The sequence below is a fragment of the Electrona antarctica genome, assembly GCF_951216825.1.
Source record: "Electrona antarctica genome assembly, chromosome: 16".
Classification (NCBI taxonomy): Eukaryota; Metazoa; Chordata; class Actinopteri; order Myctophiformes; family Myctophidae; genus Electrona; species Electrona antarctica.
This window is the reverse complement of record NC_136797.1, coordinates 13,582,382-13,609,382: the sequence shown is the minus strand read 5'-3', so window position 1 is coordinate 13,609,382 and position 27,001 is coordinate 13,582,382. Positions and strand designations below refer to the sequence as shown.

At 42.0% G+C, this 27,001-nt stretch overlaps 1 protein-coding gene across 1 annotated transcript in view; it reads right to left on the bottom strand.

Moving 5' to 3' along the window:
- Window positions 1-853: 853 nt before the first annotated feature.
- The window catches only part of dpysl2b (dihydropyrimidinase like 2b), a 45,000-nt gene continuing 18,852 nt past the window's right edge, over window positions 854-27,001 (bottom strand). Inside the window, exons 2-14 of the mRNA XM_079524529.1 lie at window positions 25,100-25,188; window positions 23,900-24,084; window positions 21,153-21,317; window positions 20,072-20,133; window positions 14,312-14,392; window positions 12,834-12,902; window positions 10,989-11,109; window positions 10,260-10,416; window positions 6,844-6,985; window positions 5,729-5,899; window positions 3,374-3,553; window positions 2,277-2,454; window positions 854-985 (exon numbers count right to left, since the gene is read on the bottom strand). Of these exons, the coding sequence (XP_079380655.1) occupies window positions 897-985; window positions 2,277-2,454; window positions 3,374-3,553; window positions 5,729-5,899; window positions 6,844-6,985; window positions 10,260-10,416; window positions 10,989-11,109; window positions 12,834-12,902; window positions 14,312-14,392; window positions 20,072-20,133; window positions 21,153-21,317; window positions 23,900-24,084; window positions 25,100-25,188 (1,689 nt within the window). The 3' untranslated portion in view covers window positions 854-896. The remainder of the gene's footprint in view (window positions 986-2,276; window positions 2,455-3,373; window positions 3,554-5,728; window positions 5,900-6,843; window positions 6,986-10,259; window positions 10,417-10,988; window positions 11,110-12,833; window positions 12,903-14,311; window positions 14,393-20,071; window positions 20,134-21,152; window positions 21,318-23,899; window positions 24,085-25,099; window positions 25,189-27,001) is intronic.

Below are 27,001 nucleotides of genomic sequence, written 5' to 3'. Positions count from 1 at the left end.
CGACTACATTTTGCACCGTTGTTCAAGTTGTCAAAAACAGAATTTATTAACTGTAAAATACATTAATAAAAATGTCCAGTGACTAGGTAATTTTGACACGTGTGTTGGGACAGACACTCGCAAATAAGTTATTTAATAAGGTTAAGAGAAGTTGTAAAAAAATAAATAATAATATTTGATGAAGTTACACAGTATGACTTTAACTTGCACTATGCGGTTGCGGCCCCAGCCCTTTTCATGACAATTTATCAGCGACATGTTTCAATCTTAAAGATGGAAGTAGAGTCACTCAAATTGAACAGAACAACATTTACAAAAACCTCAGATACTCCCCTACTGAACCACAAGAGGCCACTGTTGCATGTATTTAACTGCAAAAAGACAAATTATTATATGTATTTATGGATCACTTACCTTTGATCCAAAACACAAAAGAATGGATGAAAATAAGAACAAGACTTCCTGTATGACCCCTGTGTTACCACAGTAACATAAAACTAAAAATATACACGGCATGTAAAAAAGAAATTACAGTATAAAACACTAAATAATACAGTCAAAAGTGCTCAAATAAGGAGTGTTGCCATTTGTTTCCTTTTTTTTCCTTCTTCATATGAGGCAGAACTTTTCTAGGTGTCTTCTCTAGAACAGGGTGTTATGGATGAGGGAAGGGTGGGGGGGGGGGGGGTGGAGGTGGCATGTTGGAGCGAAAAAGGGGGGTGAGCGATTGAGGCTGAGGGGTGTGTGGCGACGTGAAGGCTGTTGGTTCCCGATGTAGGCGTGTTTTACTTGGGCTTCTCAGTTCCTGATGCATTACACCCACACCCACACCCCCCACTCCCTGCCCCCCAAAGCCCTCGTTTGCCCCCCCGAGTTCGCCCTCTGGGGAGAGTGCTCTAACCCAGGTTGATATTGGCCCTACCACCAGGTGGGGCCACTATGCGCTGGGTGTTCCGGCGTGGGATGTTGTCATCGGCCTGAGCACCTGAGGGGGGGGGGGGGGGGGGGGGGGAAATAAGAACTTTAACATCTTACACTACATTACATTAGGTGATTGTTACTGTATGTCATGTACATCCGTAATTGCCCATCAGTTTGGAAGCACTCGTTTTCAGCAAAGCAATGTCCTGCTCAAGGGGCCAGTGAGGCTATTCAACGTTGAGGCGCTCGGCCCTAGTGGTAGGAGGAGGGACTACAGGCGGACCCGTGGATTCATGACCGGGAAACCCCGTGCAGCTGGGCTTTAACATTGAGCGCTCGGTTGCACTTCCGCATTTGACCACCAAAATTTGGTGGTCAAATGCGGAAGTAGACGTTCTGAGACGGCACTTCCGGCAGTCTTCCGGGTGCTTCAAAACGCCACTGAGCAACTTCCACTGACATGAATAGCTGGGGGGGCGGAGCTTCGCGCCAGTTCAGTCTCTATCCTTTTATATACTCTATGGTCCTGCTGCCTCTTGCATTATGTGCTAATTCAAAACAGGTGGTACATAGGGCAGTTGAGTGATATCTAACGAGCACTTCCAAACTCCAGCACTTAGAAAAATAATCACTTGCAAGGACACAAAGTAGCTCATAACATGTATACAGTGGATTCTTATGAAACAAACACTTTGAGGATAGAAATAGAATAATTGAAGCTTTCCGTACAGCTGCAATGTTGGTGAGTTTGACGTTGTTTAATACAGATAGGACTTTTCTGTTTGGATGAATGGGCTGCCAATGGAAGTTGCACCTAGGTAGCTAGCACCTTGCCATTAACTTATATGGTAAGATGGCCGCGGTCTGCATATGGAGAATAGAGCGTCGCAGTCCCGCACCCCTTTCAGAACGACGAGGGCACCAGGAAATAATTCCCCACCAGTGTTGATTTCGTCGACTAAAACTAAGACGAAAATTGTTCGTCGACTACCTTTTTCCACTGACGAAAACTAAATGGAAACTAAATGAAAACTAAGCTACGATGACTGAGACTAAATATATTGACAATTTCGTCAACAAATAAAAACTAGACTAAAATGTTAGCAAGGGACTAGTGGACAAGAGATCCAGTATAAGTAAATAGCCGATCTACAAGCTTGTAAATTATGACGGCATCAAGGCCCGCCAAAGTACATTTTAGTCGACTAAAATCTCATGACATTTAGTTGACTAAAACTAGACTAACACTAAAACATTCCCGGGTGACTAAAACGTGAACAAACCAAATGAAGACTACGACTAAAACCAAAAATCTAAAATTGCTGCCAAAAAAACAACACATGGTCTTTACTGACCGGATAGGCTGAAACCAGAATGATGCAGGTTTCGGGGGGGGTGGGCGCCCGCCGCCGCCGGCTGCTTGGCGGGCGAGGTCTTGGCGGACGAGGCAGGAGTCATGGTTTTAGGAGTGAGCGACACCTCGCAGACCGGCCCGTCGTACAGCCCCCTGGGGACCCCCCTCAGCTCAGCCAGCTGCAGGAGAAAGACACATAACAGGAGTCACAAACAGACCGCTCGCTCGTAATGCATTCATTGACCCATTTACTGTAGTGCCTGACGTCGAAATTAAAAAAAAAAAAAGTCTTCCAAATCCTGACGGTTTCCTGAAATACTGTACCTACTGTATGTTTCTATATCAGTGGTGCTCAATATTTCATGTCAAGGACCCCCAAAAATTATATGAAATTGGCCACCGACCCCATCTGAAAATATGTTGTTCCAGGGACCCCCCAGAAGCAAAGTTATGAGTTAAAAACGTTCGCTCTGAAAGAATATATATATATTCAAAGATTTGCGGCACATTTGCACGATTTTTCAAAAATAGCAGATCTACAAGCTCGTAGCGCGGCACTCGGTGCTGCGCTATGAGCTTGTAGATCTGCTATTTTTCAATAGCTAAAGTATAACATAATGCACCAAAAGGGGTTCCCGTCCAGAATGGATTAATGCCTGGAAACTGTCACGAATAAATAATCGAAAGCAACGGTTAAGCACTGTAAAAATGAAATAGATGTTCTGTAACTGCCATAATTAACCCATTTTGGACGGGAACCCCTTTTGTTATGCTTTAGCTATTGAAAAATAGCAGATCTACAAGCTCATAGCGCACCACCGAGTGGCGCGCTATGAGCTTGTAGGTCTGCTATTTTTGAAAAAACGAAGAGCGACTGACATAGAAACATAGCTTTTTCAGAGCACTGTCAGGATGTAGAAGACATTTATAGAATCTGATCTCAGGTCAAAATGGGTTAAGAGAGCTAAGTTTACTCTGACGGTTTCCAGACCATTGTCTTTTTCACAAGCAGCTGCTGCATCGCGACGACGTGTTGCGATCTTGTAGATCGGCAACTTTTAAGCACAAGCAGAAGAAACATAAATCAGGCGTCCATACCCTGCTGCGGGCCTTTATCCTCTTGTAAACATAGTCGGGGAAGGGTTTGCGGGCCACGAAGCGTCCCGATCCCTCAGTAGTGTGGAGGTTCCCCTCCTCCAGCACAATCTTTCCCTGGCTGATCACCACCAGGGGACCGCCACGGACCTCAGTGCCTTCAAAGATGTTGTATTCCACAGTCTGTGGGGGGAGAGAAAAAAAGACAATGTGACGGGTGAGTTTAGGACCCCAGGAAGACTAGAGGCTCAGTCATGTGTCTCTAATGGGGATCCTTCAATAAACATAAACATAAACATTAGGTCACTTTATTTGTTTGAGCCACGGACCACCATTTGATGGAGATTTAGCCTCTCAGACCCAACACTTTGAATATTTTGTTGCCGGATAAGATTTTGTCCACAATTCCATGCGGTTGTTGATGTTGGTACCGAGAGATAACAAGGCAAACCGTGATCAAAATAACAATTATTTAACATTCTCTAATTGTGTAGACTTCTTGTAAATGAAGTGATGCAGAAGTTTAACAATAATCTAACTCTTGAGAGCGTAAAATGAAACCACTTTGCTACCTCTTTGTTTGTTCTTATAAGACTAAACTAGACTATAAAACTATGTGAAGGACTAACATGTGAAGAATGCAGTTATTAATCAAGTGTATTGTTACAATAGATTTACATCTAAATCAACTTTGAAAACGGTGGATAATCTATGTCATGATAAAAAGGTATGGCATCTCTCTCTCTCTCTCTGTGTGTGTGTGTGTGTGTGTGTGTGTGTGTGTGTGTGTGTGTGTGTGTGTGTGTGTGTGTGTGTGTGTGTGTGTGCGCGCGTGCGTGATGATGATGATGGCCAGCCTACCAGTGACATAATGATGTTTTTTTAAGAGCCAACCAGATTGCTATGACCTCAGCCACAGTAGCTTTTAGGAGGTGGCCACACACACCCCCCCCCCCCACACACACACACACACACACACACACACACCAAATGAACAATTTTCTCCATGAACATTAGTTCATCATTTCCTGACCAAGCAAAATGAGGGAAACCATAGAAGATGGCATCTGTTAGCAATTAGTTACTAATGACATGCAAACTAATAGTCTCTCTTTCTGCGCGCGCACACACACACACACACACACACACACACACACACACACACACACACACACACACACACACACACACACACACACACACACACACACACACACACACACACACACACACACACACACACACACACACACACACACACACACACACACACACACACACACACACACACACACCTCTCTGAATGCATTTGCCTGCTAACAATCACAAACTATATGTGTTCCAGTTCTTTGGCAGATTTTATGGATGACATCACTCCTCTGAGTCACCGCAATGTCAACGACCCACTGGTGTAGTTTTAAACCTATTACTATTAGTCGTGCTCAGCAGTCAAAGGGCCATAAATACAAGGTCCTCTGATACAACAAACAGTAGTCTATAGGCCAATAGCACTGATTTCAGACATGTAGCTGATTTAATCATTAGTAAAATCTGTAACATGGCAAGACATTTGTGACATCATGGTCTGACTAGTCTCTTGAGACTAGTAGTCAGTCGAGACTGTTGCAGGATCCAACGTTAAGGTTTTTTAACTTTTTTTCCTTCTTGCCCTGCAGAACTCCTAACGCTATAGGCTGAAACAGCTCTTCTTCCCGCCATGCTGTCAGCCTAACTGTCAGTGTTGATTTCGTCGACTAAAACTAAGATGAAAAATGTTCGTCGACTACCTTTTTTCACTGATGAAAACTAAATGAAAACTAAGCTACGATGACTAAAACTAAGACTAAATATACTGACAATTTTGTCAACAAATAAAAACTAGTCTAAAATGTTAGGAAGGGACTAGTGGACAAGAGATCCAGTATAAGTCATTTTATACTTGGTTGCATGCTGAAAATAGACGATCTACAAGATCACAACGAGTCACGCTGCGACGCGTTGTGAGCGTGTAGATCGGCTATTTTCAGCAAGTGTAAAATCAGTCATTTTGACGGCATCAAAGCCCATCAAAATCCATCTTAGTCGACTAAATCAACTGTAGATTTAGTCGACTAAAATATTATGATATTTAGTCTAAAATGTGACTAAAACTAAGTGAAAACTATTCAAGAGACTATGACTAAGACTAAAATAAAAATCTGCTGCCAAAAACCACACTGCTGCTACCTGTCGTTGCCAGGTCAGCCAACGCATTGCCCCCACTGTCAGGCAATGTGTCGCTTTGCGAATGTCCAGTCCAATGCCCGTCACAACTCCAACTTCATATAGTAGATAAGACAGTATATTTCACAAGCATACCGAGTTGTGGGTCTTAGCAGAGATGATCTTAGTGACGTCTGGATCCCATAACACAAGGTCAGCATCAGACCCCACAGCAATGCGACCTTTACGGGGATACAGGTTGAATATCTTGGCTGCGTTGGTGCTGGTCACTGCCACAAACTGGTTCTCGTCCATTTTACCCGTCACCTGCAATGCACCAAAGATGAAACCGTGTATAAGGGAAAATGTTGGGCGATGTAACTTGAGTTAGTATGAATCTGCATAATCGCATCGCACCAGTTAAGCTAATTAGTTCATCATGCTCTTTTCAAAGGAAACGTATAATCGAGCTAGCGGTGGTTCAGAGACTAAAGGCCACCTCAATGCACCTCAATGCAACTCTTTGCAACATGCAACTGCTTGCAACCATTTATCTCCAATGGCAGTTGCAAGGAGTTGCATTGTTGCGGTATGGCCTTAAAACTGTTTTGCAAGGAGTTGCGACTAGTTGCATTGATGCGGTCTAGGCCTTTAGTCGGCACTTTAACAAGGCTCCTGGCTTTGGCTAGACCCACACAAGATGCTGTGACTTTCATATTACTATGTCACATTATGCCCTAAGTTTGTGCAGTGCTGACTGCTCAGTCAAATTAAACACTTAAGAGTTTCAATCACAATTCAACATTATTTCACAAGTGGCTATCATCATAAATTGTCTTTAGGTCCACTAAATAATAATCCCTCGCGTTCATATTTTGAACGAGAGGCATGTTGAAGTCAGAAATGAAGAGCTTAGTATATCCATCTGGTCAAAACCACGGAGAGCTCCCTAGATTAGGAGATACGAGGCATTCTTTTTGAGCCGTATACAGGGAAGTGAACGGCAGGGCGCATGCACGGAGAGCAAGGAGTATGGTGCAGAAGGAGAGGCCAACCCCCCCCCCCCAAAAAAAAAATCTGAATATTTTTCTATCGTTTGATATCAATGAAAATGCTAGAACGTGTGTACACGTCCTCACAACCCGTTGGTTGAATTAGTTATGACGTTTCCACACGTCTGAAAGGACCTTTTTTCTTTCTTTTTTTGCCTACAATGAAATAATCAGCACAACAGAGTTTAAAGTGGTTAATCAAGCTTCAAACGCACGCACCACACATTTGTCCCAGATGAGGGACATTCTCTCCTCCGTGCCATTGACACCTTCAGGGATCAGACTGAAGTCATCCTTGCCCACAGCACGCTGGGCAGTGGTGAAGGTGCAATGAGCGCTGCCAGTCACCTGAAGGTCACCACTGCAGAGAAGTGAGCGGAATGTAAAGATGATCAATTCATTAGGTTTTCATTGCAAATGGATTATATTGGCTTTTAGAGTTGACATCAATCAAAAGCTTCGAAAGTGAGGATACCACAATTCTTAGCCTAGGGATTCCTAAAATCACCTTCCACAGAAGGGTTATTCTTGTCTTTTCAAGGCTAACCCCAAAACACAAGGGTTTAGGAGCACTCTTCGAAAACAAGCAATCAAAGATGTCCGTATTCGGCCTGCGCCATGGCTCAGTGGTCCAGGCACAGTTCGACTCATCTCTCTCCCCATTTCCTGCCAGCCTACTGTCTGTCCCTCCATACAAAATATATAATAAAGGCGAAAGCCACAAAAAAAAAAGATGTCCGTATTCTCGAGTTTGATATAATCATTAATTACCGTGTGTTGTGAGTGTTCAGAAGGTTTAGTTTAGTTTAGTTTATTTAGGATCCCCATTATCTGCAACAGCTATTCTTCCTGGGATCCTCACAGAATAATATACATACAAAAATAAATGGAAATAAAAACAACATTACAGATATCACAAAAGAAAAAAAAACATTTACAGCATAACAAATACAGTTAGTGCATTCACTCTAGATTACATTAACTGGCATATTGACATAAACACAATTACAATATAATTCGCAATATGTATAAGAAAATCCTTCAGTCTTTTCTTAAAATGCCTTTTACCCTTAATTTCTGTGATGCATACTGAGAGTTCCAGAAAGTCATTGCCCTGTACATGACTGCATTGCATCAGTTCTTGGCTTAGGCACTGTAAATCGATCCATTGCAACATGTCTGGTATTATGTCTGTGTCTATCACTGGTATAATGAATATTTTTTTTATATAAGCATTTTGGTTTTTTATTTGAACAAATGTTCCTAAAAAATCCAGCCAGACTAGCAGCTAGGTGAAAACCAGGTATACTTAATGAACTGTTGGGTGTGGCCACATAAAAAGCACAATTGTAACACTTTCTGTACACTTTTTTGAAAGAAATCTTCCTCTTAGTATAATCATAGTACCTGATGATTATGTTTCAGATTTTCAAACCCATTTTGGGCGGGAACCCCTTTTGGTGTTAGCATTATGTTATGCTTTAGCTATTGAAAAATAGCAGATCTACAAGCTCATAGTGCGCCACCGAGTGGCGCGCTACAAGCTTGTAGGTCTGCTATTTTTGAAAAAATCGAAGAACGACAGGAGACATTTTTAGAATCTGATCTCAGGTCAAAATGGGTTAATACACTTTAGTGTCAGACGGGGTTAAGCTAGCCCTGGGCTTTCTGCAGCCTGCGCTTGAGCAGCTTAGCCCACTGTTTAAAAATGCATATGTGAAAATCTCCTTAGACATCACTGTGACCAATAGAACACCAATGGCAGTGCCAGTTTTTTCATTTTCCTTCTGTAAATTGCCACATCTGCCTTAAGTTGAAACTCACCAAGTACTCTGCAAGAAGGGTATTATTTGTCATAATCATCATCATCACCATATGTATCAACCCAGTGTACCCACAGTATGGGTGTTTAGGAATATATATATATATATACTTTTACCAGGGTGCATTTGGGTGGTGCAGGGGCAAAGTTCCTGCCCCACTACTGCAGAGACTAGGGGCTCCATTTTCGTCACAGAAAATCATCAATCACCGTCATTCAACTAGCCAATCTACATTGTCACGTTGTGAGCTTGTAGACTGGCCATTTTCAAATGTCACATTTCAAATGTCACATTGAACCTCAGCATTTAGTTGTATGTCCTCCACTCTTTACACAGCGTAATTTATTGTAATGTAATGACTCATTCAGAATGAAATCATGCCCTGTTCTTTTCTTTCCTTTTATTTTTATTTTTGTTCCTGTCTTGTCTTTTTTTTTAATTATTATTATTTATCTGTCTGTCCTATTTTGAAAAAACTTAATACAAATATTAAAATAGACTGGCCATTTTAACTATTCAAAAATGTTTTGCAAAATAGTAAAAAAAAAAAAAAGGCAAAGAAGTTTAGGGATAAGGGTTTTTAGCGGTGACGAAAATGGAGCCCTAGGGGTTTGAAACCTCTGTACGGCTTGGCCAGCCACCAAATGAACTGTGACAACAAGGAGCGTGGCTGTCTCTGTGCCTCAGAGAGTGGCCTCACTCACACCTAAGACACACGCAAGACACACCTGTGTCCTGTGTGTGTGTGCTGTGTCTCAATGCATTTCCAATGGGAGTCACATGGTTTGAAGACACAACCTTGTTGCATGGGGAGGGGGGGGGGGGGGGGGGGGGGGGGCAGAAGACAGCCATGCAACATAGCCTGGGCACCATTTCATTTAGGGTATGATGATCCTGTCGGGAGCGGATGATATCATTACGTCATGTTGTAGTATTGTTTTGTAGTCGACAGGCAGGAACAACAGGCGGCAACTTCCTTTTCCCTCAAACCGATTTCTCTCAATAAAAGCTACAGGCTACGAGAGCTTTTATTGAGAAAAATCGGTTTGAGGGAAAAGGAAGTTGCCGCCTCGTTGTTCCTGCCTGTCGACTACAAAACAATACTACACAACATGACGTAACGATATCATCCGCTCCCGACAGGATCATACGGACTTTTGAAACAGAGACCAGGCTTTCCTCCGAGGTGGTGGAAAGCCTGGTGAGGCGAGGTTACATGCAACAAGGTTAGGTCATGAAACCATGTGACTCCCATTGGAAATGCATTGAGGCGGCCATGACACACAGAACACACAGGACACAAATGTGTCTTAGGTGTGAGTGAGGCCTAAGACTAACTGTAGGAGTTAGCAGTGACAAGAGAAACTACACCACAATACACAGGGAGTAGGGAATTGGCATATAACAACTAGGGCATTAAGCAACTAGTCAACTAGTTTACTAGTCGACTAGTAAATCCACTAGTCGACCTTGCTGGTACTAGTCGACTAGTTGATAAGAAAAAAAAAAAGAAGGTTCATTTTTTTCCCCGATTTTGTAGGCTCAATATCAGGTAGATTATAGTTATAGTCACCAATGTACACAGTTTTTAGATGTACAAATATTTATTTAAAAAAAAAAAAACGTTTTGGGGTTTTTTCAAAAAAATTAAAACTTCTTTTTCTGTTTTTTTTTTAAACATAAATGGTGGTTAAACAACTAGTCGACTAGTCAACTAGTAAACTAGGCAACTAGTCAACTAGTAAAAATGACTAGAAGTGAATGCCCTAAATTGGGAGAAAGATAAATAAATGAAACGTATATCCTTTTTACCAGGAGAGGAGAGAGCTGAGATAGTCGGGCGTGGTTGGATCGGGGCTCAGAGGAGGGCTTGTAACGAAGGCAGCAGCTTTAGCCCAGTTCTTACTCCAATAGTGAGAGCCGTCCGTTCCCAGGCTCGCAGTGATTGGCTCCCCGTAGACCACAGTGCCTGAAAAGTCCAACACCATTTAGAATTCAAAAAACACTGTAATCTCTAAGTTATGGGCATGTGTGTCATTAACCCATTTTGGGCGGGAACCCCTTTTGGTGTTAGCATTATGTTATGCTTTGGCTATTGAAAAATAGCAGATCTACAAGCTCATAGCGCGCCACCGAGTGGCGCGCTACAAGCTTGTAGGTCTGCTATTTTTGAAAAATCGAAGAACGACTGACATAGAAACATAGCTTTTTCAGAAAACTGTCAGGATGTAGAAGACATTATTAGAATCTGATCTCAGGTCAAAATGGGTTAATGAATGGGAGATTTATTTTTATACGCATGGTGGTTTGGAACAACAACAACAACAACAACAACAACAAGGGAGATTTTATTACCGAAATGACCTTTTTGCAACAAATCTGTTAGCAGCACTGCTGGTGTGGGACGTAAGATTATCTCACTCTACTAAAATCATCACAAACGCATCCTCACAACCATTGTCAGTGGAGCAAAAAATAAAGAACGTTGTCTCCTGAAGTGATTTGATTTTCATGGTTTGAGATGCCTTCTCTCTTTCTCACCCTTCTTCCTGGCCAGAGCAATGACATCGGCGGCCGTCTTGCTCATCACTTTGGTAATGTAGAGAGGGCAGTTGGTCTGATTGGCCACCGTCACGGTCCGGTTGACCGCCTCCGCTTCCACCTGGAGAATAGTTTTCATTTAGTTTTAGTCACATTTTAGTCACCTGGAATGTTTTAGTGTTAGTCTAGTTTTAGTCACATTTTAGTCACCTGGAATGTTTTAGTGTTAGTCTAGTTTTAGTCGACTAAATCTACAGTTGATTTAGTCGACTAAAATGTATTTTGGCGGGCCTTGATGCCGTCATAATGGCTGATTTTACACGTGCTGAAAATAGCCGATCTACAAGCTGTGCTTGTAGCTTGTAGTTTTAGTCATCATAGCTTAGTTTTCATTTAGTTTTCGTCAGTGAAAAAAGACGAACAGTAGTCCTTCGTTTTAGTCGACGAAATCAACACAGATGGAGAGGATTCAACGGACGACCACGTTGGCACCTAATCTTTTCTCCATGATCAAAATACAACATAAAAAACGTCCAGCTAAGGCTTGCTCATTGCTGTTTAAAACAGCAGCCCCTGCAATCTTCATGTCATCAGTGATGTAGGATAAAAGATCAAACCATATTTTCTGCATGATAAATTATAAATAATATTAAAAGGGTATTTTGCGTGCAAACACTTTATTAGAAAGATAAAACAAGAGGAACAGCAAAATAAATTATACACGCTAATGGGTTCAAAGGCTGAGAAACAAACTTGTGACCTCTGCAATGGTTTATTTTTTACCCCTCAAGAATTATGTTCAACCCATTAAAGATAGTACTTTATTGTGACTGGACAGCAGAGAGCTTGTCGAGGGGCTAGATGACATGCAATGCAGGTCTTGAACTGGTGTTGATCCAAAGTTGTCAACATTATGCGTGACATGCGTGTAGCCAACAGAGTGGGCTTGGCCGATTTAACCACCTATCCACAAAATCACATTCTAAATCATTTTGCTTATGCCCAAAATTGGGACACCAGCGTTAAAGTGGATAATATTGACAGGCACAGTGAAAAGTATCATGAAGCAAGAATCTCCATTACTTTGTGTCCATGTTCGGATGTTGTTCTTCATAACACCAGTGTACACAGATTAAATCAATGTTCAAGATGGTGAATGATAGCCACGCCAAAGATCCAGAGCTTCTACGTAAAACTTGCCAAAAAGCTAAAGTAATGGAGATCATAATCTTCTAAAAGATTCTCCACTTACTAACCAAAGAAACTCGAAAGTCAGTGCAGTCCTCTCTAAGAGAAATCAAATCTCTTCCGCACAGTCTTGCTGCGAACTGAAGTCCCCCAACTATTCGAGGCTGCAGAACTGCAGCCTCACTCCCAATCTTCCGCCGTAGTCTGAAAACCCACCTTTTCAGACTCCATCATGGCCCGTAGCACTTGCTCTAGCCCCTTAGATAGCACTTTATGTAGACTTAGATAGCATTTTAAACAGACTTATAGCATGTTATGTAGACAGCACTAGAATTACATTTTTATGTAGTCATAGCACTTTATAGTAACTATGTATAGTATAATATAGTACAGTATGTATAGTTTATATATTTTCATGATATAGATACTCCACTGTTACGTTCTTAGCTTACGCATGTTTCATGATAACTACTTTTTATACATGTGATGTATGCCATGCTTTTTGTTATTGCTTAAAGTAAATCGCTCTGGATTAAAAGCGTCTGCTAAATGCCTAAATTGTAAATTGCATCCTGAGTCATATTTTGTTAGTTGTGTTTGTTAGAAATAATACTACAAACAAAACAGGACAACCATTGAAGGAAATTACTGTCCTACCTCTTCAGGACGGCTCAGCACGTGTCCCTCAGGACCAGTAATTCCCTGATCCAAGATCTTACGTTGCTCCTGCACACACACACACACACACACACACACACACACACACACACACACACACACACACACACACACACACACACACACACACACACACACACACACACACACACACACACACACACACACACACACACACACACACACACACACACACACACACACACACACACACACGCACGCTAATTTTGCATCTGTTGGCCATTGAGCCAGTATTGAACATCTCACATTGTGACTGTAGATAAAATAACCTACCAAAAATAATTATTATGACTTATTATTATTAAGTCATAGTAATACTTTCATCTGTCATTATCTGTCTGTCTGTGTTGTGTAAAACTGATTCATGTAACTCTGTGTAGTTTATGTTGTTTGGTGTCTTGTGATCCCGTAGGGGACTGGTCTGGTCTTGAGACAAGACAGGAGACAATTTCATTCATACAGAAGCTAATATTCTTACGGTTTGGCACATTATCAAAAAACGGAGTCTGCCCAGTTGTATGTTTGATGCTAGGACATTCACTTCTAGTCATTTTTACTAGTTGACTAGTTGCCTAGTTCACTAGTCGACTAGTTGTTTAACTACCTATTATGTAAAAATGGAAAAATAAATATTTGTACATTTAAAAACTGTGTACATTGGTGACTATAACTGTCTATAATCTACCTGATTTTGAGGCCTACAAAAAAAATAGTACCAACAAGGTCGACTAGTGGATTTACTAGTCGACTAGTTGAATAGTCGACTAGTTGCTTAAAGGACCACTTCACCACTTTTCAACATCTCTTCATATAATTGGTCCTCACTAATGTTCATGATAAAACACCACCATTTTTTCTACTCGGTCTGTGTCTCATAGGAGGGCTGTGGACAGTTTAGACACCCGTCCACCAGTGACATCATCGTTAGACAGATTTTTTTTTAAACAAGATTTGTTTTAAAATACATTTAGATTTGTTAAATCGTAAGAACTATGGCTTTCATTTTTGCATTGCAACTTTTCAGGAAAAGAAAGCCTGCAGTTTCTATTAGCTTGGATTCCCCATCGATGATGTCACTGGTGGACGGGTTTCTGAACTGTCCACAGCCTTCCTATGAGACACAGACTGAGTAGGAAAAAAATTGTGGTATTTTATCATAACATTAGTGAGGACCAATTATAGGAAGAGAAGTTGAAAAGTGGTGAAGTGGTCCTTTAATGCCCTATTTGATGCCAACCGTTTCCAAGCAACATTCATCTCTAACCATCTCTATTCAATATACAGCCTCCCTCCACAACACGCAGCAAAACATACTGCATGTTAATTTAACTCTTGTGTTTTTATACACGTAATAATATGCCCGATATGGTCCAATATAGTATTATGTACTGATACTGATACTATGTGAGTGTTGTGTACTGTATGTACTACCGTACCTCAGCTACAATGTCTCCATTCTCCGCGTGAACCTGAGCGATGGCTCCAAGATCACGGATCACGCTGAACACCTCGTACACCTGTAACAACAGAAGGACATCGGTGTCATCACCGTCTCAGACTGGAACACGTCTCCACCCATTTTGGACGGGAACCCCTTTTGGTGTTTTAAGCATTGTGTTATACTTTAGCTATTGAAAAATCATGAAAATGTGGCGCGAATCTTTGAATATATATTCTTTCAGAACGAACGTTTTTGACTCAAATCTTTGCTTTGCTAAAATATACGTTGCCAAAGACTCTAGCAAAACTGTGATGTTTGGCCTTAAACATTTTTATTGGCTTTTGTGCCTTTATTGATGGTTAGTGAAGACGGAGGGGAGAGAGGGGGAGAGACACGCAGCAAATGTTGTCATGAACGGGACTCGAACACGCAACGCACTGTCAGGCCCAGAGCCTATTATGTGGCATGCACCTGGACCACTAGGCCAGCGGGCGCCCTGGCTTTGATACCTAGAAGATTATGCAGGCTCAATTTCCCACAATACGATCAGTCACAGTAACGCCAATGATTTCATGGACACAGACAGAAACTGACGTCTTGAATGACTCATCATCATCTCCCGGCTGCCAACAACATATTTTCAGATGGGGGTCGGTGGCCAATTACATATATTTTTGGGAGTCCTTGACATAAAATTGTTTGAGCAACACTGACATAGAAACATAGGGTTTTTCAGAAAACTGTCAGGATTTAGAAGGCATTTGTAGAATCTTTTCTCAGGTCTAAATGGGTTAACAGGCCAATTCCATGTGTTTTCTCATGTATTTTTCATGGACCAACACAGCTGAGGGTCTATGTATCTTAACCTATGTATCTGACACTAAACAATATGTGATGTAAAGGGATGAATGACTAATAAAATGTCACATTTTGTGATTTATGACACACTGCGCTACGATAATGGACTTTAGTATTCAATTCTCAGATGAAATATCCCTACTTCAAACAATCCTCATCCTGGGGTAAGTATTTTTATATTTATCGTGATATGAAATGAGAGTACTGTAGATATCCTCTGGGATTTGGGATATTATAATATTGTGATATGACAAGTGTTGTCTTTTCCTGGTTTTAATCACAACAGAACGAAAATACATCACTTGGATGCACCTGGGACGTATCCTCAGTGATGTATCCCAAGGTCATTGGGTTTTCCCGACTTACGTCCCAGTAGCTACCCTCGATCAGACCCACTAGGGAAAGACCAGGGCCACACAATCCGTTGGATCCACTCTGGAACTGATATCTACATAAGGCCTATATTGAAAACAGAAGTGACCAGGCAATAATCACAACAGTATACGTTGCCAAAGACTCTAGCAAAACTGTGATGTTTGGCCTTACACATTTTTTCTTTTCTTTTGTGCCTTTATTGATAGTTAGTGAAGACGGAAAGGAAAGAGGGAGGGAGAGAGGGGGAGAGACACGCAGCAAATTTGGCTTTGAAAGTTCCCTTGAGAAGTTTCAAAAGGATCATCTTTGATGTACAGTCCAACACCTGCACATGTTTGGATATGTACTAGCCTATGTTCATGCCTATTTATTTATTTATTGGTTCAGATCGTGTAGATTGTGTATATGGTGTATATGGTGTATTTTGCTACTAAATAGTAGGACTGGGGACTTTTTGTATTTATTCATAGGTACTGTAATATGTATTCTGGATGTTGTATTTGCTGGTCCAAAATGTAACATTGACAATGTGGTATTGAAGTGTAATTTTATTTCTGCCTCTTGGCCAGTTCCCACTTGTAAAGGTTAAATAAAAAAATAAAGATGTTGTCATGAACGGGACTCAAACACACGACACACTGTCAGGCCCAGAGCCTATTATGTGGCATGCACCTGGACCACTAGGCCAGCTTGATACTTTAGATTATGCAGGCTCAATTTCCCACAATACGATGAGTCACAGTAACGCCAATGATTTCATGGACACAGACAGAAACTGACGACGTCTTGAATGACTCATCATCATCTCCCGGCTGCCCCAACTACACAATAATAAAGAGCCCGTCAAAGTTCGGCACGGGAGAGCGAAATATAAACGTTGGCTGTACTGTCCTTAATGCATTCTGGGCGGGAACCCCTTTTGGTGTTTTAAGCATTCTGTTCTACTTTAGCTATTGAAAAATAGCAGATCTACAAGCTCATAGCGCGGCACCGAGTGCCGCGCTACGAGCTTGTAGGTCTGCTATTTTTGAAAAATCGTGAAAATGTGGCGCAAATCTTTGAGTATATATTCTTTCAGAGCGAATGTTTTTAACTCAAAGCTATGCTTCTGGGAGGACCCTGGAACAACATATTTTCAGATGGGGGTCGGCGGCCAATTACATATATTTTTGGGAGTCCTTGACATGAAATTGTTTGAGCACGACTGACATAGAGACATAGGGTTTTTCAGAAAACTGTCAGGATTTAGAAGACATTTTGTAGAATCGTTCCCAGGTCAAAATGTGTTAATGCATTCCTCTCACAGGTGCAAAGACCGGCACGGTCCTGTTTCAGAAGAGCTTTCAAGTGGGATTAATTTACTTTTACAGTGAGTCAGAAACAGACATCTGGGTTTCGTCTGGAGTCCGACAGATGCCAAATGATGGAGAGCCTTCCTACACCACCGATTACCAATGTTTTGACTGACATTTTTTGGAGTACAAAATCTTTAAATCAAGCAAGAAAATCGATTAAAGAAATAAACTTTTTTTTTGATCATATCTCTGCTGTCGGGAAGAAAGCACCTAACTCACCGGAAATTCTTTTTTTTATTTTTTTTTAAGAAATTTAGAAAACTTTATATATTGTCAATTACTTGCATGAGAGTGGTGGAGTTAGTTGCTTTAGCAGACAGTTTGAGGGTCCGATTGAGTTATAGAGGTTTTGTCCAAAGCGTTTTTTACTACTTTCCATTCAACACAACACACAGACCTAAAGGCTGTTTCAAAAACCTAAAAAATGGAGTTAGGAGGTTTCCTCCCGACAGCAACGATATTTAATTTAATTTAATTTAATTAATATTTAATTCCTCACCTACATGCCGAACATAGGGACACCAGGCTTAAAGTGTTTGGGAAAAAAAGAAAGAAAAAAAATCAACTGCATAATTGCCAATCCCGATAAAATATATATATATATCTGCCAGGCCGATATATATGGATCTGGGCCTACAGTAGTATCATCATAATCTCACTCTCCCCAGAGACACAGGCAAGGAGTAGCAGCACTGGGCTGGCCTCCCTCAATCGAGCCTTTTAATCCAGAGCTGGCCAAATGAAACAAACTGAGGAGAAGTGTTAGCACTGAGAGCAAGGCTATGATGCAATGTTCTGAGGAGAAGTGTTAGCACTGAGAGCAAGGCTATGATGCAATGTTCATGATGTCATCCAATATGCAGTACATCTGGCACTGTGTGTTTCCAGGTCATAGAAGAAGACACAAACGGGCCACACCGGGTAGTTGCAGGGTACGGATAGCAGTGCTGCAAGTCTCTTTTTATGGGTGAATGCGTTAAAGGGGCATTCCACTCATTTTCAACATTTTACTATGTCATTAATATACCTTAGTGCTGTTGTGTGGAAATAATAAAAAAGTCCCCCCCATTCTGTTTCCTAGAACTGCAATTATGAAAAAAATCTTTTTTTCAGACCTACAGTTCTAGGAAACACAGAATGGGGAGACTTTTTTATTATTTCCACAGTTCTAAGGTATATTAATGACATAGTAAAATGTTGAAAATGAGTGGAATGCCCCTTTAAAGGTATATTCAGTGATTTAATTCAAATATCACTTCTTGTTTTTGTTTTGTTGTGATAATCCTATAGTGTGTGCTGACCATATAAGGAGTTCCTCCCTGTCCCCATACAGTTGACCCCTGGGGGTAAAAAAAAAACGTAGGTTTCGTTTTTGGCTAGGTGGCCCAGCCTTCATCCAATCAAAATAGAGAGGGGCCTTCCGCCAATCATGATGGGGGCGGGCCTTGGTGTGTGTGCTGTTGGCCTGTCGCGTGTCCCCCCCACTGTAGTGCGTGCATGTGCACATCTTGTTACCGGGGTGGACCGGGGGGTTTTCCTAATCACCCAAATCACTGAATGCTCCTTTAACAAAGTTATTAAATCTCACTGTTGTATAGTTTGTTCAGTTAACAAACAAGCGAGACATGGCTAAATTCGCGCTGGGGAACAAAAGAGTGTCCTTTTGGTTAATTTGACGATCTAAACATATTTAGACGCGTGCGCTAGAGCCCTGCATCGGGAGCGGGCGCGGGCGGTATTTAAATACCTGCGGGCGGCAGCTGGCGGTCACGATAAAACCAGCAGGCCCCGCAAAATCCTGCATCCTCCCGCAATTAACCAGATACAGAGCTTATACACTTTAGCAAGATATGAATATGTCAGTCTGAGAGGAGAAACTAATTTCCCCTACTGCACTGGAGTGGACAACACACAGGCACGTTCCCCAAGCGCGTGCCTTGAGCGCACCCCGCAGGCACGGAACGGGAGCACGGCCGCACCCGTCATTCATTAGTAATCGACTCTGTGAGAATGTTTCTTTTCCCCGCGACGGACATTCTCTGTTGTAACCATAGAGTATTAAAAGGATAGAGACTGAACCGGAGCGATAGCCCGGCCCCCCCGCTATTAATTTCAGTGGAAGTTGCTCGGTGGCGTTTTGAAGCACCCGGAAGAACGGTCTACTTGCAGTGCAAACGAGCGCTCAATGTTAAAGCCCAGCTGCACGGGGTTTCCTCGTCATAACTCCACGGGTCCGCCTGCAGTCCCTCCTCTGACCAGTAGGGCCGAGCGCTTCAGCGTTGGAGAGCCTCACTGGGGGCTTGGTTCCAACCCCCTTTTTGCTTTTCCCTGTGTGCGACTGCGTCTGCGCAGTGCGTTACTTTCCGCAACAATAACGTGAAACAGAACAAAAGGATGAGTTGAGTACAATCTTTTATAACCACCAGCACACGTACCTCCCTCTGGTGCGGAACTAAATGGGACTTAACTCTTTGACTGCCACCTAGTGGTCTGGGGAGGTAGTTAAACCCTGCCGACGAAAATTCCCGAAATTTCTAGTCATTTACATCCGGTCTCCCGGAAACCGCTAATGTTAGCAGTACCTTACAATGTTTACCTTTCGGACGGGCGGTCACTGCGGGCGGCGAAAAATTAAATTATTGCGGGAGCGAGTGGTCAGAAATCCAACGGGAGCGGGCGGGAGTGGGATTAATAAAACACAGCCGCAAGTTATACTATGTTCAAAAGGGCAACCCTAAATCCCGTCAACCCAAAATTTGGCCCATCCAGATTGGGATCAGTTTGGCCTAAACAGCTGATTTTATTTTTAAATCAGATTTTTAACCACATGCTTTGCAATTCAAATCTGAATGAGATGTTTCTCAGTCTGGACTACTTACTCACTGAAGTCACTGATTTATACTTAATCTACAAGCTCACAACACGTCGCAGAGTGACACGTTGTTGTAAGCTTATACATTGGCAGGTTTTTGTCTGCGAATTTTTGTGCGACACAGACGTGCAAATAAGTATTAAATCAGGCTTAAAGAGTCATATGACAAACAATTCTCTCTCTCAATCTCTCTCTCTCTCTCTCTCTCACACACACACCCACCCCTATGGTGTGCACACACATACAGACACTAACACGAACCCATATTACAAAGGCACCATAGGCAATGTCCTACCTGAGAGTCAGTAAGCTGATAAACATCCTTATAAGCCAAATAGACAAGGAAGGAGTTTACACCTGAAGAACAGAGGAATATTGTTTTAATGTCAAAATAAGAAAGGAAGTGAAGACAAATAAACAGAGAGAGAGAGAGCGAGCGAGAGAGGGGGGAGAGAGAGAGAGAGAGAGAGAGAGAGAGAGAGAGAGAGAGAGAGAGAGAGAGAGAGCGAGAGAGAGAGAGAGAGCGAGAGAGGGGGGAGAGAGAGAGAGAGAATGATCAGTGCTCATTACTTCCTAATTCCTACATTAGATTCCCATTTTCCTCCAGTGAAATCTATTTAGCAGCCCGAAAATAGGATTACTTTGGAGAAAAATAAAGAATAAATAAAATCACAGGTCCAAGTGGAGACATACATTGTTGTTGTAGTCTGATGATGAGAAAAGAACCATTATATTTAATGAAAATAAAATGTGTTCCATTTCATATTTATTATGCATGCACTTGGTTTTTGTCTTTGTTGAGAACCTTGTGCCGTGTTTTATGCATGAGATATGCTACAGCTATCTGATAGATAAATCGACAATTCTACCGACATTCGGCCAGGTAGTCTATCGGTCTAAAGCAGGGGTTCCCAAAGTGGGGTCCGGGGACCCCCAGGGGTCCTTGAGGGAGTTCCAGGGGGTCCCCAGCTAAATGATAGTTTGGAACCAAATGGACCCTTATGGTTGTGTAACTCAGAGAGTATACAAATGGAACCAAATGGACCCTTATGGTTGTGTAACTCAGAGAGTATACAAATGGAACCAAATGGATTTGGTTCCATTTGTACACTCTCAGAGTTACATTAACATTGATTTTACAATATAAATTGGGGTCTCAGAGATAGAAATGCCATTAAATGGGGGGTCCGTAGACTAATGCATGTCAAACTGGGGAGTCCTCGAAATGAAACGGGTTGAGAATCACGGCTAGAGCCGTAAAAATCTTCTCTTATGGGGGTCCCTGGCATATCTCTTCAAATGGGGGTCCACTCCGCGGGCTCATTAGTGTCAATTTGGGGGTCCTTGACATGCTGGGGGGGGGGGGGCGTACGTACCGTGGTCCTTCACCAGCGTCTCCATGTCCTCCTGAATGCCTCGGTGCCACTCCGTGATGTCCACATGCAGAGAGTAGTCGCAGCATGACTTGGCGTCGGCCCACTCGCGCCACTGTTCAAAGGCAGTTAGCAGGCTCACGCCAAGCTCGGGCATCACATGGTCAACTGGACGGGGAGAGACAACCAGATCAGGGGTGAGCAACTTTGGAACTGGAGAGGGCCACTCTAGTATCACACTCACTCCAGAGGGCCAAATTTCATATACTGTTGTAGCAATAGCAGATCTACAAGATCTGCTATTTATTGTCTCCACCAGGCCGAAGGCATGGGGAGAGAGTATGTTTTGCACTCCGTCCGTCCGTGTGTCCTTCCTTCCTTCCTTCCTTCCGTCCGTCCGTTATCAGCTAATCTCCGGTACCGTTGGCCCGACCCATGCCAAACTGTGCACACACACTCCATGGATGCCAACGATGAACCTCTGCCCCAAATATTCCTCAACGGCCTGTTATAGCGCCACCATGAGGCCGATTTAGGCAAAACACATTTCTGTAGATTACCCGTACACATTTTATCCATACATCACACAATTCGGTATACACTATCTACATAGTCATGTGATCAACACGGATTTGCACCATTTCCCATCTTCCATCCTGATTGGCTAATATTGGCTTCCAAAGCTCACAGGTCCGTTTCTAACAAAATGCCACAAATCACAAAAACAGTGTGCAATTTCTGTGAAATTATACACGCACATTTCCACTAGGCCGAGGACGACATGCCACTCATTATTTTCCAAATCAGCCTCATGGTGGCGCTATAACAGGCCAATTCCTGTTTTTAGCTATAACTGCATCAATCTGTATACAACTTATGTATGCGCACTCCCTAGAGGCCATGGAAAAACATTTTCCCTGCATCCCTCCACATCTGCCGGTTATAGCGCCACCATGAGGCCGATTTCTGCTAAACACATTGCTTATGTTAGTCGCACAGATTTCATCCAAATCTCACGCAAATCGGTACACACGATCTCTGTAGTCATGTGATCAAGACGAGTCTGTTGGATTTCTCAGATTCTACACTGATTGGCTAACATTGCCTTCCAAAGTTTTCTGGAGTGGCCTGTTTCGTTCAAAATGCTGCACATGTCCTGCTCATCCAGAATTCTATCCTCAGAGATGCTATGAGTGATCTGGTTCTGCATTTCCTCAACAAAATGAAGAAAATTGTTGCAAAGAACAAACAAACAAAAAAACATGTTTATATTACTCCTAAACATTTTGCCAAACATCACACACAGTCCTATCCTCCTGGTGGAGACCTGTGCCCAGAAGGGCACTTCTTCTAGTTCTTTAATAATTTGTTGCTATTTTTGAATTGGAATCCTGAAAAGTTTTTATTTTTACAATACCATTTTAATACTAAGCTACTACTTTGGAATTGTAACGGCTGTTAAAAAAAACAACAATACCAGTATCAGAATCAGTATTCTGATATTAACCTGCATGAAGGTGAGGGCCGCATGTGGCCCCCGGGCCGCCAGTTGCCCATTTATGAACCAGATAATGACACAAATGTCCATGCACACGCATATATACTGTACGCTCACGTGCGCACGTGTTTTAGCAACAAAAAAAACATTCCCACCAATGTTCAAGATGGAGTATTACAGTACGATTATGGAGGACTGTTTTTTTTCTTCTTCAAAAACGTGTACAGAAAGTGTTAAAATTATGTTTTTATGTGGCCCACAACCACCAATTCATTAAGTATACTGGTTTTCACCTTAGCACCAACCACCTGAACTTAAGACTCGCCCACAGCTGTTAATAAGGGGGAGGGGCTTTGAGAGGATGAACGCGGCTGACATCAACAATCCTTAACTCATTACACTGACCCTACTGTAATTGTTTTTATTTTATTTTATTTTTATATTTTAATTTTGTTAGTTATTATTATTTGTTTGCATATTGTGTCTAATATTTGATTAATTTCTTCTATTTTTGAATATGTATATGTATATTTGTATGTGCCTTTTATTTCATTGTTGATGGTACAAGATACTCTGGGGGGGAGGGAGGGGTAAAAAAAAGTTCAAGATAAATTTGTATGCTATTTTTGACTCATGTGACTTGAAAAATTAATAAAGAAACTTTGATAAAAAAAAAATAAGGGGGAGGGGCTGATTTTAGTGCGTCACTAAAGCAGCGTATTTCGACTGGGCCTTTTGACTAAAAAAGGCTTTCAAGCTTTCAGGAAGAAACCATTTGCATATTATAACCACACCTGGGGGGTCTATTGGACTGAGTAATGTTATCTCCATACACAATACAAAACTGACCTCTGACAAAGTACAAAACGAAGGAACCCCATCTCTCAGTAACTCGGGTCCAGGTACAATTAATTTCTCTGTTTATCTGTCTATCAATTCAACCATCCATCCATCCGTCTTCTGTCTGTCTGTCATGTCTCCATCCATAAAAAAATGCCAGATGGTGTTTATATTGTAAAGCTTTGTTAAGACTGCAGGCAAATCTGAGTATTGCCGCCACGCCAAACGGCCCGAAGGCCAGAGATAATATTTCCGTCTGTCAGTCCATCTGTGAAGAGCTAATCGGCTGGATCGGTGTAAAAACAACATTTTCCACCAATTTGTTTTGTCGGTTCAGACTCAAGAGTTGATAAACAAATCAAAATCAGACTCCAAGAATCGGATTAGGACATAGCCTAAATGGCTGACATACTGATCATGGTCGTCCCCCCTGCCAAAGCAGCACGGGTGCCCTGGTAGAAGTCATCAGCCGAGACCATGCCTCGGTCAGGCATCTGGAAACGTGTGTGCACATCTATGCCCCCTGGCATCACCATGCGGCCATGGGCATCAATGGTTTTGACCCCACCGGGAACAATCAGGCTCTCCCCAATTTGTCTGAGAGAGAGAGAGAGAGAGAGAGAGAGAGAGAGAGAGAGAGAGAGAGAGAGAGAGGAATTCAAAGACAGAGACAGGGATCATATTATAACCTTCTATAGAAACAGTCCGCACTCACAAGGTGAATTTTGTAATAGGAATTTTATAATTTACCGCAGTCTCTGTCAAACAGACGTGGTTCGGTGACTCAGGCCTTCATCAGTGTTTTTCTGATGAAGGCCTGAGTAGCTGAAACCGTTACGTTACGTCAGAGACAAACTGCTGCAGTAAATAATACAATTCACAACAAAAAATGCATACTGTTTCTATAGACTGTTCACTGAGAGGCTGCACCACTTGATCCTCCTCTAAAACAGTGTTGTTTTCGTCGACTAAAACTAGGATGAAAAATGTTCGTACTGACGAAAACTAAATGGAAACTAAATGGAAACTAAGCTATGATGACTAAAACTAAGACTAAATGTATTGACAATTTCGTCAACAAATAAAGACTAGACTAAAATGTTAGGAAGGGACTAGTGGACAAGAGATCCAGTATAAGTCATTTTACACTTGGTTACATGCTGAAAATAGACGATCTACAAGCCCACAACGCGTCGCATCGACTAAATCAACTGTAGATTTAGTTGACTAAAATGTTATGATATTTAGTCGACTAAAACTAGACTAAAATGTGACTCAAACTAAATGAAAACTATTCTAGAGACTATGACTAAAACTAAAATCAAAAGTTGCTGTCAAAAACAACACTGCTCTGAAAATATTGACCATAGAGCACGCTCAGATCGGGACTTCTGTCCCGTAGTATTTGGGTATCATTTTATAACACTGCACTGTGAGCTTTAGATTTGGCTATTTGAAAAACGTTGAAGAAGAAAAATAAATGGCAGGGCCGAAAACAACGACGGCAGTTTTGAAAGTAGTTTAGTGTTTAAGTTAAGTCATCATATTCAGAGATAACAGCACAACCAAAAGTTCTCAAGGCTCTTGAGGATTCAATAAAGGGCTCACGTACTTTATGACACCATCCTCCATATAGATGTCAGCACAGAAGGACTGGTCATCATTCACGATCTTCGCTCCTTTGATCAGAAGACGGTCAGTCTGGAGAGAGAGAGAGAGAGAGAGAGAGAGAGGGATAGAGAGAGAGAGAGGCACAATGAAGAGGATCGATCGGTTGGCATGAACATTGAACAGAATTCTACCAGTGGTGGAAAAAGTACTCAATTGTTTTACTTAAGTAAACTACTGCAACTACTTGCAAAAGTATCGGCATCAAAATGTACTTAAAGTACTAAAAGTAAAAGTACTCATTGTGCAGAATGTCCCATTTCACAAGTTCAAAAAGCCGATCTACAAGCTCACAATGTGTCGCGTTGCGACACATTGTGAGCTTGTAGATCTGCTATTTTCAAATGGCCGAAATGTATAGGGTTGAAGTGGTTAATGTATGTTTTCTAATCAAAATGTAAATCTCCAAAGTAACCAGTAACTAAAGTTTTCAAATAATTGTAGTGGAGTAAAAGCACAAATTTTGGCTCCGAGATGTAGTGGAGTAGAGTACTGGAAATTGGAAATACTCAAGTAAAGTACAAATACCTACTTAAGTACTTAAGTAAAAGTACTTAGTTACTTTCCACCACTGAATTCTACAACATTCCAACCGCATTCCGGACATCCACGATGTATGGGAACCAGACACCACACAGATACGTCTGTTGCTCCATGAAAACAAAATAGGATTATGGGGGTGAGCAGTATTGGGACCTACGTATGTAGAACTACTGGGTGTAGGATTGTAGACCTAGAAGGAAGGGATAAAAGGGGGAGAGGAGAGAGATCTTTATTCATTCACCAAAGGAAACTTCTGTCATGGAGTTCAGTGACTGCTAGGTACAGCCAGGGACATGCAGAGAGTGTTAAGAGGGGCAGGGGCTAGAATCCCGTAAGAGGGCACTTTTGGACCAAAATAGCAGGATCTACAAGCTCAGTGCGACGCGTTGAGAGTGGGGCGCAACCCAGCACTCTTTAGCTAGTGGAGATGCGGTGTAACGACATGGATTTCTAAACAAATTTGTTCAACGCAAAATACTGTGTTCAGGTTCAGGAGACTTTGGGGGAAAAAGCTATTCTCCTGAATGCTGCCTTCCGGCATGGCATGGAAAGGAGTGGCATTTGCATTTCTTTCACTATACTGCATTCGCAGTCTGGAAAGGGCGGTTGTTTTACAGACGGGTAAAAGGGCAGGGGCTGAAGCCCCCGTTGATGTCGCTCAACACCTGCCCAAGTTTGGGTTGGGGATGTGCATGTCTTTGTTGTGAATTTCCTCAGCAATGATGCCGGTGGATTGACACATATTATGGGTCAATCCACCGGCATCATTGCTGAGGAAATTCTCACCACAGCTGCTGCTTTCTGATTGGCTAGAAGCAGTGCAATTTCACCACATCGCTGTTCTCTCAAAGAGTCCATCTTCAAACGTCCTCTATTGTGACATCTGTTCCATCAAGCTGTACAAGGAGAGCAGTCTGAAAACCCACTACAATATCTGAAGACGTGTACACCTCAACTGGAGTCAATTCAACTCAGAAACTCAACTCAACTCAATTCAACTCAGAAATTCAACTGAACTCAACCTAAAATGTCTGAAGACATCTACACCACACCAGAACCGACCGACGACACTTATGAAACCCTCAGTGTTTCTGTCCCTGAGAACACAGCACGGCATGGAGGTATAGAACTAACAGACTACGAAAACCTCCGAGGTTCTGACCCTGGGAACACAGCACAGCATGGAGGTAAAAACAAAGAATACTATTACTACTACTACTACTACTAATAATAATAATAATAATACAATGATTTAAGTAACACATCTATCAATCTTACGCAATAGCAGTTGTCGGCGCAGCCA